At 38.3% G+C, this 13,990-nt stretch overlaps 1 protein-coding gene across 1 annotated transcript in view; it reads right to left on the bottom strand.

The window, feature by feature from the left end:
* Positions 1–13,990, bottom strand: part of St18 (ST18 C2H2C-type zinc finger transcription factor) — a 111,268-nt gene that overhangs the window by 29,453 nt on the left and 67,825 nt on the right. Inside the window, exons 11-12 of the mRNA XM_051197874.1 lie at positions 7,058–7,251; positions 4,812–5,023 (exon numbers count right to left, since the gene is read on the bottom strand). Coding sequence (XP_051053831.1) covers positions 4,812–5,023; positions 7,058–7,251 — 406 coding nt within the window. The remainder of the gene's footprint in view (positions 1–4,811; positions 5,024–7,057; positions 7,252–13,990) is intronic.

The following is a 13,990-nucleotide window of genomic DNA, read 5'->3' as shown; positions in this document are numbered from 1 at the left end:
TAGACCTTGTTCAAGCAAAGCAGATATTTTGAATCTGAAATCAAGCTCTACAAAGCTCTTGGTTTGACAGTATATGAGCCGTAAAGCATTTTAGAAAATAACTAAGGCTATGTGTGAATTCAAATTCCACTTCTGGCAATTATAGTCATGCCACTCACAAAACAATTATTCAACTGTACCACTGTTTTTGCCACTGAAAATGGAACATTATTTTCCATGTTATAGACTTTAGGAGAACTTAAAGGGATTTACATGGTCAGAGAATTTATGAACAGTGCACATAGTAGGTATTCCATAAATCACAACCCCCAAAGAGGCATAGACCTTGGTTACTGTTCACAGGGCTAAAGAGTCAATATTTCATTTATTTACTTGTCTTGAGGCAGGGTCTTCCTACATTGCCCAGGATGGCCTCATGCTCTTGATACCCCATCTCAGCCTCTCTGGTGCTGAGGTTACAGGCTGCATCATCAAGTCCAGCAAGGAGCTAGCTATAAAGCATCATCTAGCTACAATACACTTACACAGTCAGTTCTTTATGACCCCTGCTTCAGGACCCATGTCATCTTCCACTCACAATGTATGGTACAATGTGTTCAGATGTTAAAATATGCTTTGGGTTCTAACCACCCAGGGGCCATTGGGGGTTTCCTGTGAGCATGCAACATTAATGGCATGCTGTTTCTAGGTCTTGTTCAAGCAAAAACAGACTTTGAACTTTAAACACTTCAAGGAAGTGTCAAATTTCTGTTTTCTTTTAAGGAGCTGTGCATATGTCATTTTGTCTAAACAGGTGGGAAAAACACCAAAACAAATAACAGAATGCTTGGCGAGCAGCAGTGAGGAGGATAAAGATGGACTGGAGGCATGCGCTGCCTCTGTGTATCAGAATGGGAGGAGGGGAAGTGTGTTCCGCCCACCACAGGCTGGCTCAGCTCTCAGGGACATTGACACAAAGTGACAAAGCACACCCGGATGCTCATTGTCTGTCCATCTATACTCATGGCTCTACTCCTACCTAGAGTCACAGAGTCGGAAAAAGCACCTTAAGGTCTTTAACACTAACCAGTTTATCTTTCAGCATTTATGTCAAATAAAGACGGAGGGCATTCTTCACATCCTAGAACCAACAAAAGTAGTGGAATAAAAAGAAAAATAGCATTTCAGACAAAACCTACATGAAGTTCATTTAACCTTTATGATGTTCACTAAGAACTAAATGTACAAATTATTCTCTCCTTAATTCCTTAAACCATGTGAAAGAGATCTGGTGGTGTGAATATGCTATTCAGCTCTAAGATGGTTTTTAAACAAATAGTTTAAAAAATAATTAAACAAATAGTCTGGAAAGGGACCAGTCATGTTAGATACAGCCTGATATTCTTTGCACTGATATGGTGTGTACCTGGTATGCTTATTTAATCAACACAGGTTGATTAAATAAAAAGCAGTGGGTATAGCAGGGTAAACTATCTACATCATCTGTGGTAGTCTGAATAAAAATGATCCCTGTAGACTCAGGCCGTGGCACTATAAGGAGGGGTGGCCTTGTTGGAGGAAGTGTGTCACTGAGGGGTGGGTGATACATGGTTTATTTCGGGCTCAAAAGGCTATGGGTAGCTCATCATAACAGCGGGTGTTGAGGTTTCAGAAGCTCCAGCCAGGCCCAGTGTCTTACTCTTCCTGCTGCCTGAGGGCCCAGGTGTACGACCCTCAGCTACTGCTCTAGCACCACGTCGGCCTGCTTGCTGCCGTGCTTCTGACCATGGTGACAATGGACTGAACCACTGAACTGCAAGCGAGCTCCAGTTAAATGTTTTTCTTTATAAAAGTTGCTGTGGTTATGGTGTCTCTCCAGAGCAATAGACATCTTAATATCATCCTTCTTGTATTTGTATTTACGTAGGGACACAGAGTTTCCTTGCCCTCTGAAAACATTCTGAGTGTTTTGCAGATCACTAATTCTGAACCCTACTTAGTGTAGAGTCAGTGGTGTCCTTGGAGAAAAATCTTTATATGCTTGAGGTGGTGTTTCAGCATTTTTAAGGTTTTCAGGCTTTGGTCTAAGGCCACAGTGAGTGTGCTCTTTAATTAATTCTCTGATTGGTACTGTAAGCAGCCAAAGAGATGCTCACTGCAAATGTTTCTGGTTGGGAATAAGAGGAAAGGAAGAAACCAGTCACCTCCGGTTCAGATGGAGGGTACTGTGAAGCCACCTGTGCATGCCCCAGCCTCCACTCACCTACTCCTGCCTCAGAGGTCCAAGGGCAGGCATTCCTTTCCTTCTGCTTACCTGTAAGCTCCCTGAATCCAGCCTCAGTCTAAAGCAGTGGTTCCCAACAACCCTAATGTTGACACTCTTAAATACAGTCTCATGTTGTGTTGACCCCAAACATAAAGTTGTTTTTATTGCTGCTTCATAACTGTAATTTTGCTACTGTTATAAATTGCAATGTAAATACTGGTGCTTTGTGATGATCTTAGGTGACACCTGTGAAAAGGATTTCTGTCTCCAAAGCTGTTGTGACCCCTAGATTGAGAAACACCAGTCTAACCAGTGGTAGAGACAAAACCAGTTTAGACTCTACTGGCCAATGTGACTCGTGTACTGACACAACTATAATGTAAGACAATTGGGTTTTCTGCATTTGCTTCTAAATATGAAGCATAGGAGATCTTATGGGTGTGAACTTTCAGAAATAAAGGCGCACCAACCTGTGATGGAAAAATTCAAATCTACTGGAAGAAGAATTCGGCTGGCATGCAACGCTAAGGGGAAGATGGCATCTAATCCTATCTTTGTTGGCAACAGCAAAGCCACATACTCAGCATGCTTTGCTGAGACATAGGTCTGAAGAGTTAGTTAACCTGTTTTTGTTTTGTTTCTAAAAGATTTGTCTCAGCAAATTTGAGAGAAACAGTTCCATATTCAGGAGACTAATGAAGACAGAGTTCTACAATTGGTAGTTGTGTGAGAATTTGAGTAGCCAGATACGTGGTTCAGCAGTACTGTTCACAGTGATGCTGGGAGGAGGCCGTATTTATCCTACCCTATCCAACCACTCTGTGAGGGGGCTACTTCTCATCGGAAAAATTTCTGAAGAGCTCTGGCATAAGTTGCTCCTTTCCAAAGCTGATCTAAGCCCTTTCTATCTCCACCATCCTGGCGTCAGTGGAGAGTAGAAAGTGTTGTGTTGGAGAGGACCTTACATTGGGAATGCCCGGTCTGCGGCATATAGCCTTGCTGATTGATACAAGGGGCAGACAAACGTGTTAGAAAAGGATTACTTGGCTTTATGAAATTTGGCGTTTAAACAGGTGTTTTTCTAATCAGAAATATGTTTTTAAGAGAGCAGACAGGCATGAAAACGCCTGTTACTTGTTTGACATCAGCAATTTAATGGAACATGAAGACTCCAGGTAAAAGGAGAACTCTGGGGAGCGGGGAAGTATGCCCGTGTACAAACGGCCAACATTTGTCCTAGCAACTCTCTAGCTGCTCCGCCTCCAATAACCATGATGGCGGACCCCATTTTCTATAAGATAGCGATGGAATCAGGCGGGCAGGAAGGAAGGAAGATGTTGGTGTATTTCTGGAACCAGGTACCTCTATCATATTCTTAAGAAGGAAAAATAAATCAGATCTTAAAATGCCAATTTGAAAATAAAGTTGTTTTTTTTTTAAATCCTTCAAATTTCTCCCGTTTCAGTAATTTTGACTGGCATTATGAATTCAGAGAGTTGGGTATCTTTTTCTGTATATTTAGAGGATATATATTTTTTTCTTTGTTTAAGAACCTCATTTGTTTGAAGATTGTTTTTGAGTGGGTTTTGGCAACCACCTCTTCCTGGGGTTTACTTGGCTTGGCTTCTTCCAGAAGCTAATTCTGATTCTTCTGTCAAATGCTACCTGCTCTCCTGAAGGCCTGGCACAGCACAGGCGAGCAGCTGACCACACACGGATGGGTCTGCCCTTAAAGGGAAATGCCTCAGCTTGGAGTGCACAGGCCTCAGGGTCTGGGAGTCACTCAGGAAATCTTTCATTATGAGCACAGGTAAAATCTGTGACAGAGAATGAATGTCTGGGTGCTCTATGTTGGCTGGTTTCTAGTTATCTAGGTAGGCAATAAGTTCTTTAAGTGAGGCTGTTTGTGTACAGGAGAAAACACTGAGCCCTTCCAGCCTCCCCTGTGATTCACAACATACCGGGCCTTTGTACATTCATTAAGTCACCTAAATTAGAATGTGTATTTCTCACAGTGAGAAAAGACTGTGCAAAATATGATTAATCTCTTAGGAAATGTACTGTGTTCACAAAGGTCCTAGGCTTTGATTATTGATTGAACATTAGAGCCTCTAGTCTCCACAGTCTGCTGAGTCACTGGACTGGGGGTCTCATGAGAACACTACAACCTCATGGTATGCAATGGTGTCATGTACAACATAACTTCATGGTCAGTCTTTGCGATGTTCTACAAGCCACTGCTCCTAAATGGCTCTGATCTGCAGACGGCGAAAAGCTTCCACAGCAGAGAAGCATTTTAACAGGGACTCTCTTTCCTTGTCCTCCAGATGCCTCCTACCAGAAACAGTGACGAGAGTATCCTCAACCACCCTCATAAGTCACTGCTCTCCAGTGACGACTAGACCTCCAAGATAAGCACGCATTCGTTCCTTGAACCCATTGCGAACTCATCCCTGCTTGGGCAAGGACTAGGGGGAAGTGAGTGGCTGCACTCAGGAACAGGAAAGGCAGTTGGTTCTCAAGTCTCACTCGCTGGCCCACCTTCCATGCTCTTGGCCTGGCTTACCTTGGCACGCAGGCTCTGTGGTTTGTTGGAGAGGATGTCTGTAGCTTCCCTGCAGCGGGTGGAAAGGTTCAGGATGGCAGCAGCTGCTGCTATGTGGGTGTCTTCACTGCACTGACCATGGCCATAAGAGCTGGCACGGACTGTGCTCTGTGTGTGGGCGCCAGCACTAGGCAGCCCATTAGGAAATTTCACTGGATTTGAAAAATGCTTTGCTGTTGAAGAGAGATTTGATTAGCAATTGCATGTACTCAGCTTCAGTCATCAAAGATTTTTTTTTTTAAAGATAACACTTCTTTCATTAAAATAACGTAAAGCAGAACGATTATCTGTTGGTACTTTAAATGAAGGTTACCCAGGCAGGTTTTGCCAAGGTGCACAGAGCAGATGGTGAGGTTCTTTAAAGATGCCTGTCTCTTTAAGAGTTGTTGTATTTTCTTTATAGGTGACAGAGACACCATCATCAATGTACAGGGCAGGTGTACTTCAACATGTATGCAAAACTGTAGATAAAAAATGAGCAAAGCCCACCACACATTGCAAACAGCTCAGGACTGGTGTGCATATGTTTTGGTATTGAGCAGGTGGGGCCAGGCACCTCTCAGGGGCTGCCTCACCAATGTTTGTGCTTAAGCACAGGGTGTATTTTCATTACGTGGGATGAATGTTTGTTCTGTACTTAACTGGGAGAGAGGCCTCAGAAAGCTGAGCAGAGGACAGAGGGCCCGTTTTCAAGGTGAAGAGAAAGGCCACTTAGTTACCAAGGCTGACTTTCTGTGTTTTGTTGTAGGTACCATGGCTTTTCTGAGGGACATAATGATGCAGATTTCCCTGCACTGTGGGCTGTTTGTGAGCACCACTCAAGGTCATGGGAGAAATAGCCGAGACATAAAGATATAAAAGCACTTAGCTTTCATTTTTGGTGTAAATGCTGCTTATTTAAAAAAAAAAGTTGATTATTTTTTTAATAAAAGATATTACTGAATATTATTCCTGTAACTACAAGAATATGAAGATGTTACTAACTCTATTATGGTTTTTATAACTAATATCCAAACAGTGTGAGTATATAGTGCAGTCTTCATCCACCTTCATGTAAATTAAGTGTATATGCACATGTATACATTGTACACATATAATAAAATATTACAAGATTGGGCTGCTGGGTGAAATTATAATGAGTTTTTTTTTTCTGAATCTAACAAATTGTCAATGGCTACTCATGTTTGCTTGGACAATTTTTGATTAAGAGTAGATTTTTTTTTTTGTAATTATGTACTCATCAATTATGGATAAACTCCTTTCAAATTTGCTGACATATATGGAGACAGAGGGTGAAAGCCCAGGCTTTGTATATTGCTTCATCCATGGGATCCCCATTGCCAGGTTTTAGGTAGCCTTCTAGGTTCCTACTAGTGTGGGTCAACGTGACATAATGAAGCAAACACTGGACTCACAAGACGCTCACCCCATTCAGGTATAAGATCTGAGAGAGTCATAAGTTTTAAGGCTGTAATAAATGGATGGCCCACAGAGGACTCCAGTGGGTGTGTATATATTATTGAAGATGGATTACCCATAATTTTTAGCATTTGTTCCTAATCCCTGCTTTTTGCCTTTTCATTAGCATACTTATGAGAAATGTAAACACAAGGCCAGCAAATTTTACACATTGCACAACCATTCAGTTCAGTCTTCCCTATGGATGTGTCAGAATTGTTGAGAATGCTTTTTAATCTATTTTAAGGGTTTCTATATTAATTAATCCTTAAATTTATTAGTCAATGTTTTGACAGTCATGTTTTTATTCTAGTAAATTTCAGATTCCTTTATTAAGTTTCTTGGATTTTTTAGCTTTCCCTACCTTCAATCTGATGGCTTTTGATGATTTCAGTGTTTTAAATAGTATTACATATTTCATCTTATTAGCTTGCCATGATCACAACATGAATTAAAATAATATAGTATAACAGCTGTCATAGCTTTCAATATATTAATCACGCTCCTAATTATTTCTTTTAGCACTGTTATATTTAGATTCAATAATGGCACTATCTGTGAAATAACTAATGACTTACAATATTCAGTGTAACTTTGATATAAAATTAGGAATAATGGCTAACTTAACTTATTTCATTGTTCTTTCCTATCATCTCTAGAGAGCATGTGATATATGTGAATATATAATCCCCCTCTATACACGATGCATTTTAGGGTAATAACTGTTAGGACTCAAATTTGACGCTTACATTCAGGAAATGGTGGAGTCTTTTGTCCTTGTCCTGTTTGTATGAGAGGACGTTTACCAAAAACTTGAGCATCAAAACTGGCATAATCGAATGGCACTTTCCCAAACCTCTCTTGTTCTTTTGATACGGTGGCTCTCGAAGAGGTGATGGCTTGTGAACGGAAGTTAAATTCGATTTGCTTCACCAAATTTGTCCTGGTAAGAGGCAATAAGTAGTTTGAAGAAAAGATAAAGAACCTGTTGTCATGATTCAGAATAGATTCCTGAATCTACTGCCTACCAGGCACAGAGATGCCACCCAGCATTTAGGGAGGCCCTACCTACAGGAGAGCAGATGATGAGTTTGCCTATGCTGTGGCTTCATGTTCTGTGTGCAGTAACAGGGGTATTCAGTCCTTATGCAGAGGCATTAAATGTATTTTCATTAAGTATATTATAAATTAAATTGTCATAATTCCAGGATGTATCTAAATTGCTACATTATTATACTAATAAAGTTTTAATATAATTATTCTCTTCTAAGTTTGAGTTAAATAGTCCTATAGATTTTTTGTATCTAACCAAACAGGAACACAGCACCTGCATAGTAAAGTGCTGGCCATGCAAAGTAGAAATTTGCTTAGCTATGGTCTGTGTGTCAGAGATCACAAACAAACACACCTTTCAGGATTTTCAGAATAAAAACTATTTTCTTTTTATTTTACAACAAAATGGATTGAAAAAATTTTGATGATATCTTGTGGACTGTGTGAACTTCTCAAATGGTACATTAAACATATTTGAGGGACTCATTCCTTTTATGTGGACCCAGGATCTTCCTAGTTCTTTCAGCTTTTACTTCAAGGCCATTTCTATTCTTCTTTGACCCTGCTGGCGTACAGCTACTATGCTAGGCTGGGATGGGATTCAGGCAAATAACCTATATCTTCTTCTCTGTTCTCCAGGCCAGTCTCTCTAGACTTAATCGTATTCCTGGTGCAGCCAACAACCAACCCCAACAGCCAAATCCTATCCCTAGGGACTAAGTCCCTTGATATGGGCCCATTGTCCTCCTAGTTCTTCCAGACACCAAAGATTCCAAAGCCACTACACTTGATTAGGACACAGATTAAGCAACAGAAACCAAAGACTGTAACACCCACTCCAGAAAAGAATGAGACCAGATATCTACACCAAGAAATGCTCATGGGTCCTAACTCCAGATGCTTAGGGCCCAGCACAAAAACACAAATATGAGTATCTGTGACAAAATGCCTCTTCCAGAAGCCAGAAACCATACTGTCATAGGTTCACATAAAAGCAATTTAGCTAAGGATCAAGACAAGGGCTTCAAAATAGTAATTATAAATATGTTTAAGGACATTAATGAGGATATGAATACATGCCTTAATGAAAAACATTAACAGTTGAATGAACATAATTTAAGAAATGAAAGTAGAATTTAACAACAACAACAACAAAACAAAATTCACTAAAGGAAACTTAAACTAAAGTAACATTTGAAATGAAATGTTTAAGATATCAAAATAAATCAAAACACCACCCTTAGATCTAAACCTCATCAATAGATTAAAAGCATGGAATAGGGAATTTCAGATCTTGACGACAAGGTGAGAAAAGTAGGTATTTCAGTATTAAAATCTTAAAAACAAATACAGACATTCAGGAAATCTTGGAGACCATAAAAATATCAATCTCATGAACAATGGGTATAGAGGAAGGAAAAGAAACCCAAGTAAAGGCACAGAAAATACTTTTTAACAAGATCACACAAGAAAAAATCCCCAATATAAAGAAAGAGATGCCCATAAAAGTACAAGAAACACAACAAACACCAAAGAGATAGGGTCAGAAAAGAAACTCCCACAACACATAGTAATCAAAGCACTAAGTTTATAGAGTAACAAGAGGATAATATAATCTGCGAGGAGAAAAGATCAAATAACATACAAAGGCAGACCTAGCATCTGACTTGTCAGTGGAGATTCTGAAAACTAGAAGAGCTTGGACAATCTGTGAGAGAGCCCAGATGCCAGCCAGACTACTATGCCCAGCAAAACTAACAACCACAATAGACAGAGAAAGAAAAAAATGCTTCTTGATTAAAAACAAATTTAAGTAATTTCTGTCCACTAATCCACCTGTACAGAAGGAACTAGAAGAAAAACATCAGTCTTCATGAAGAAAACACAAGGAGTAAGTAAACCGAAAGAATTAATTCGAGGAGAAAAAAACTCGATGCAACAAAATAACAGGAGTTAATAAACATTGCTCATTGATAACTGTCAGCATTGATGGTCTCTAGTCTCCAGTAAAATGACACAGAATAATAAATTGGATTAGAAAAGAGTATTCATCTTTTTACTATATCTTAATCTATCTACTGAATAATAAGAAATGTATCTTCTCATCTTAAGACATAATCTTAAGGAAATGGAACCAAGAGGCATATAGGTGTAGCTTTTAAACATCTGACAAAACAGACTAATAAACAAATCTTATCAGTAGAGATAGGGAAGGGAGCTACATACAGAGCCAAGGAAAAATCTATCAAGAGTATATTACAATTCTAAACATTTATGTAACAAACACAAGGGCAGCCAAGATCACAACATAAATACATTTACTTTCATACATTGATCCTCACATAGTGATAGTAGGTGACTTTAATATCCCACTCTCATCAACAGACAGGACATAAACACAAAAACTAAACAGGAAAATTATGGAATTAATAAACATGATAAACCAAATAGACCTAACAAACGTCTACGGTTCATTTCATTTAAACACAAAAAGAATATACTATCTTCTCAGCATTCACAGCACTTTCTTCAAATATGTCCCCCCATATTACAACACAAAGAAAATCTCAAAATATATAAGAAAACTGAAATACCACCCTATACCTGAGTATACCATGAATTAAAGCAGCCTACTAACAACATCAGAAACAGCAGAAAGAATACAATTTCATGGAAACTAAATAACATACTACTGAATTAAAACTGTGTCAAGACAGAAATCCATAAGGAAATTAAAACATTTTTTACAATTGAATGAAAATAACATACAACATACTCAAATCTATGGAGCATAATGAAGATAGTTCTAAGAGATAAGTTCATAGCACTAAGTTCCTACATTAAAAAAAATATAGGGAGATGTCATATTAGTAAATTAGGTACACAGTTGAGGGCTCCAGAAAAACAACAAGAAATAGTAACCAGAAAGAGTAGTTGGGGAGAAACCAAAATGAAATCATTAAAATAGAAACAACAAACCAATACAAGGAATCAATGAAATAAAGAATTGATTCAAGGAAATCAGTAAGATTGATAAACCCTTAAGAAAATTAAATTAAAATACACAGAAAGATGATAAAAATTAATAAACTTAGAGATGAAAAGGGAGACATTACAATAGACATTGAAGAAATTCAGAGAATCATAAGGACATATTTAAGTGGTTGTATTTCACCAAACTGTAAAACCTATAAAAATCTTGATATATATGACCTATTAAAGTTAAAATTAAATAAACACTTTAAATATACCTATAATTCCTAGTGAAATAGAATCAGGAATTAAAAATCTGGCCCTTGCCAAAATTTCTCAATTCCCCCAAAAGCCCAGGGCCATATAGATTCAGTACAGAATTATTTCAGACCTTCACAGAAAAACTAATACCAATAATCCTCAAATTATTCTGCAAAATAGAAACTGATAGAATATGTTTCAATTCTTTTGAAAAGTCACTATTATCATATCAAAAACACCTTTAGTCCCAGTAGTCAGGAGTAACAGGCAGGTGGATCTTTGTGTGTTCAAGGCAAGCCTAGTCTACATAGTTAAGTTCCAGGACAGCCAGAGCTATTACAAAGGGAAATCCTGTCTTAAAAAAACCAAACCAAACCAAATAGACAACACCCCCCACAAAGATCCATCAAACAAAACAATATACATTATGAACACTGGATGCAAAAATTCTTAATAAAATACTTGCAAACTGCGTTCAAGAATATAAATAAGATTATCTACCATGATCAAATTGGCTTCATTTCAGAGATGTGGGAGATAATTTAATATAAGTAAACCAATTAACATAATCCAACATATATAGAGACTGGAAAAAACCCTACATGCAGAAAGGACCTTTGATAAAAATCTAAAGTGCTTTCATAATAAAAGTTCCAAAGAGAACATAATAAAGCTAATTTACAGTAAGTCCGCAGCTAACATCCCTAAATGAAAAGAAAATCGAAGCATTTCAACTAAAATTAGAAGCGAGACAAGGCAGTCCACTCTGTCCCCACTTATCCATATATTCTAGCCTTCACTAGCATAAGACACCTGGAAAAGAGCAAGGGTCTCAGCAGGAAAGGAAGAAGTCAAAGTATCTTTACTTGCAGATGATATTATTCTATCCATAAATGATCCTAAAAACTCTACCCAGAAATTTTTTACAGCTGGTAAACAGTAGCAAGATCCAAAATTTATTCACAAAAATTACTAGCCTACCTATGCACAAAGACTGAGAAAGAAATCAGGGAAACAAAGCCTTTCACAATGCCCCCCCCAAAAAATCTTGGGGTAACCCTAATAGAGAAAAATTAAAGACTTTTAAGATAAAACCTTTAAAATACTGGAGAAAGAAGTTGAAGATATCAGAAAATGGAAAGGTCCTCCATGCTCATCAATGAGTAGAATTAGTATGGTGGAAACGGTATCCTACTAAAAGTAATTAACAGATTTAATGAAATCTTCATCTAAATTCCAACACATTATCAGCCAGGACTTCCGGTGGAGGGATTGGGATGTTGGATCAAGTATACAACTTTTGACCTATAGTTTGTCCTGTCTATCGGAGTGTGAAGGATAAGTTACTACCCCAATTGTCATCAGAGAACCTTATTCCAGTTACTGATGGAAACAGGTCAGTTTCCATCAGTCAGTCACTGGGTAGATCTCAGAGAATCCTGCTGAAGAGAGCCAGGAGGAAGTATATAAGCTGGGGGGGGGATCGAACCCACAGAACAACTTAACTGGATGTATGTATAGGAGCTCACAGAATATGGACCAACAGCTGAGAGTCCTGCATGGGACCAACCTAGGCCCTCTACATATATGACAGTTGTGTGGCTTGTTCTACTTGTGGAAGTTCTAGGGGAAAGCAGGGGCTGCCCCTAATGCTTTGGCTGGACTTGGGGACCCTATTCCTCATACTTGTTATCTTGTGGAGCCTTAGTACAAGGGGAGGAGCTCATTGCTTTGTTGATACCCATGGGAGACCTGCCCTCTCTGAACACAAAAGAGGAGCAGTGAATTGGATTGGGTTGGGGGAGGAACTGGGAGGAGAGGAGGAAGGAATATAAAATAAATGAATAAATTTAATTTTAAAAGATTAAAGTATAAAAAAATCCAACGCATTTCTTCACAGAAATTTAAAAAATGATCTTCAACTTTATATGGAAATGCAAAAATCTCTGGAGTACTAAAACAATCCTTAATAACAGAACTGATGGAGGTATCACCCAGATTTCAAGTTGTACTAAAGAACTATAGTACTAAAAACCTCATGGGATTTGCATAACAACAGACACATTGAGTGACAGAATAGAAGTGAAGACCCAAGCATAATTCTACATACCTACAGACACCCGATTTTTGACAGAGAAGCTGAAAATACACCCTGGAATAAAGACAGCATCTTCAACAAATTATACTGGTCAAAATGGATGGCTATATGTAGAAGAATCAAAGTAAGAACCCTATCTATCACCCTTCACAACACTCAACTCCAGTTAGATTGAGGACCCCAATATAAGACCAGACAGATGCTAGGAGTCTGACAGAAGAGAAAGTGGGGAGTAGGCTTGAACTCACTGGCAGAGGAAGATACTTTCTTAGTGCATGAGCACTAAGATCAATTAATATGGAATCTCATGAAGCTAAAGAGCTTCTGTGCAGCAAAGAGCATGATAATTCAAATAAAGTATCAGCTTATGGGATACAAAAATTGTTAGCAATTGTAGAGCTGAAAGAGGATTAATATCTAAAATATACAGACTAAAATTATACCACCAAGGAAAAAAAATAATCCAGTTAAAATGGGGTGCAAAACTGAGAGGAGACTCCTCAAAAGATGAAACTCAAATGGTGAGAAATCCTTCAGAGAATTTAAGTTCCTTAGTCTTTAGGGAAATTCACAATCAAAAGCATTTTGAGAGTTCATCTTACTCCAGTCAGAATGGCCAAGATCAATAAAAGAACATCACATTCTAGTTAAGATTTAGGAAAAGAGAACATTTACTCATTACTGATGAAAGTGCAAACTGATACAGCACGTATGGAAATAAGTCCCTGACAAAGCTAAGTATCATTCTCCATCAAGTTCTAGCTGTCCTACTTTTGGAAAAATACTTAAAGGACTCTATAGCCTACTATGGAGATATGTGCTCACTCATGAGCATTGACTCATTAGAGCCAGAAATTGGAAATAGTCTAGATGTCCATACTGAAGAATGGATAATGAAAATGTGGTAGATTTAAACATTCACATATTATTCACCTATTAAAAATAATGCAATTATGAAATCTGCAGGTAAATAGCTAGAAACAACTATTCTGAGTGAGGTACCCCAGACTCCAAAAGACAAACACTGTATTTTCTCTTATACATGGCTATGTGTGTTTTAGAATAATGACAAAAGTATGGTTAGGACCAAGGTGGAGGAGGGGATTGTCAAGGAAGGGGAAATAGAATACAGTGTTATAATGAGATAAAGGGCAAACTAGAATAGGAGGAGTAAGGTGAGAAGTGGATGGGAGGTTCCCAACAGCCATTTGAAAAGCCATATGGAATCATACTTTTATAGAAGCTTCCTAAAATACATATGACTATAAGAAAGAAACGTACACCATATAGTATGGGA

Source organism: Phodopus roborovskii, unplaced genomic scaffold (genome assembly GCF_943737965.1).
Source record: "Phodopus roborovskii unplaced genomic scaffold, PHOROB, whole genome shotgun sequence".
Classification (NCBI taxonomy): Eukaryota; Metazoa; Chordata; class Mammalia; order Rodentia; family Cricetidae; genus Phodopus; species Phodopus roborovskii.
The sequence above is the reverse complement of the archived record's forward strand: the minus strand, read 5'-3'. Positions and strand labels throughout refer to the sequence as shown.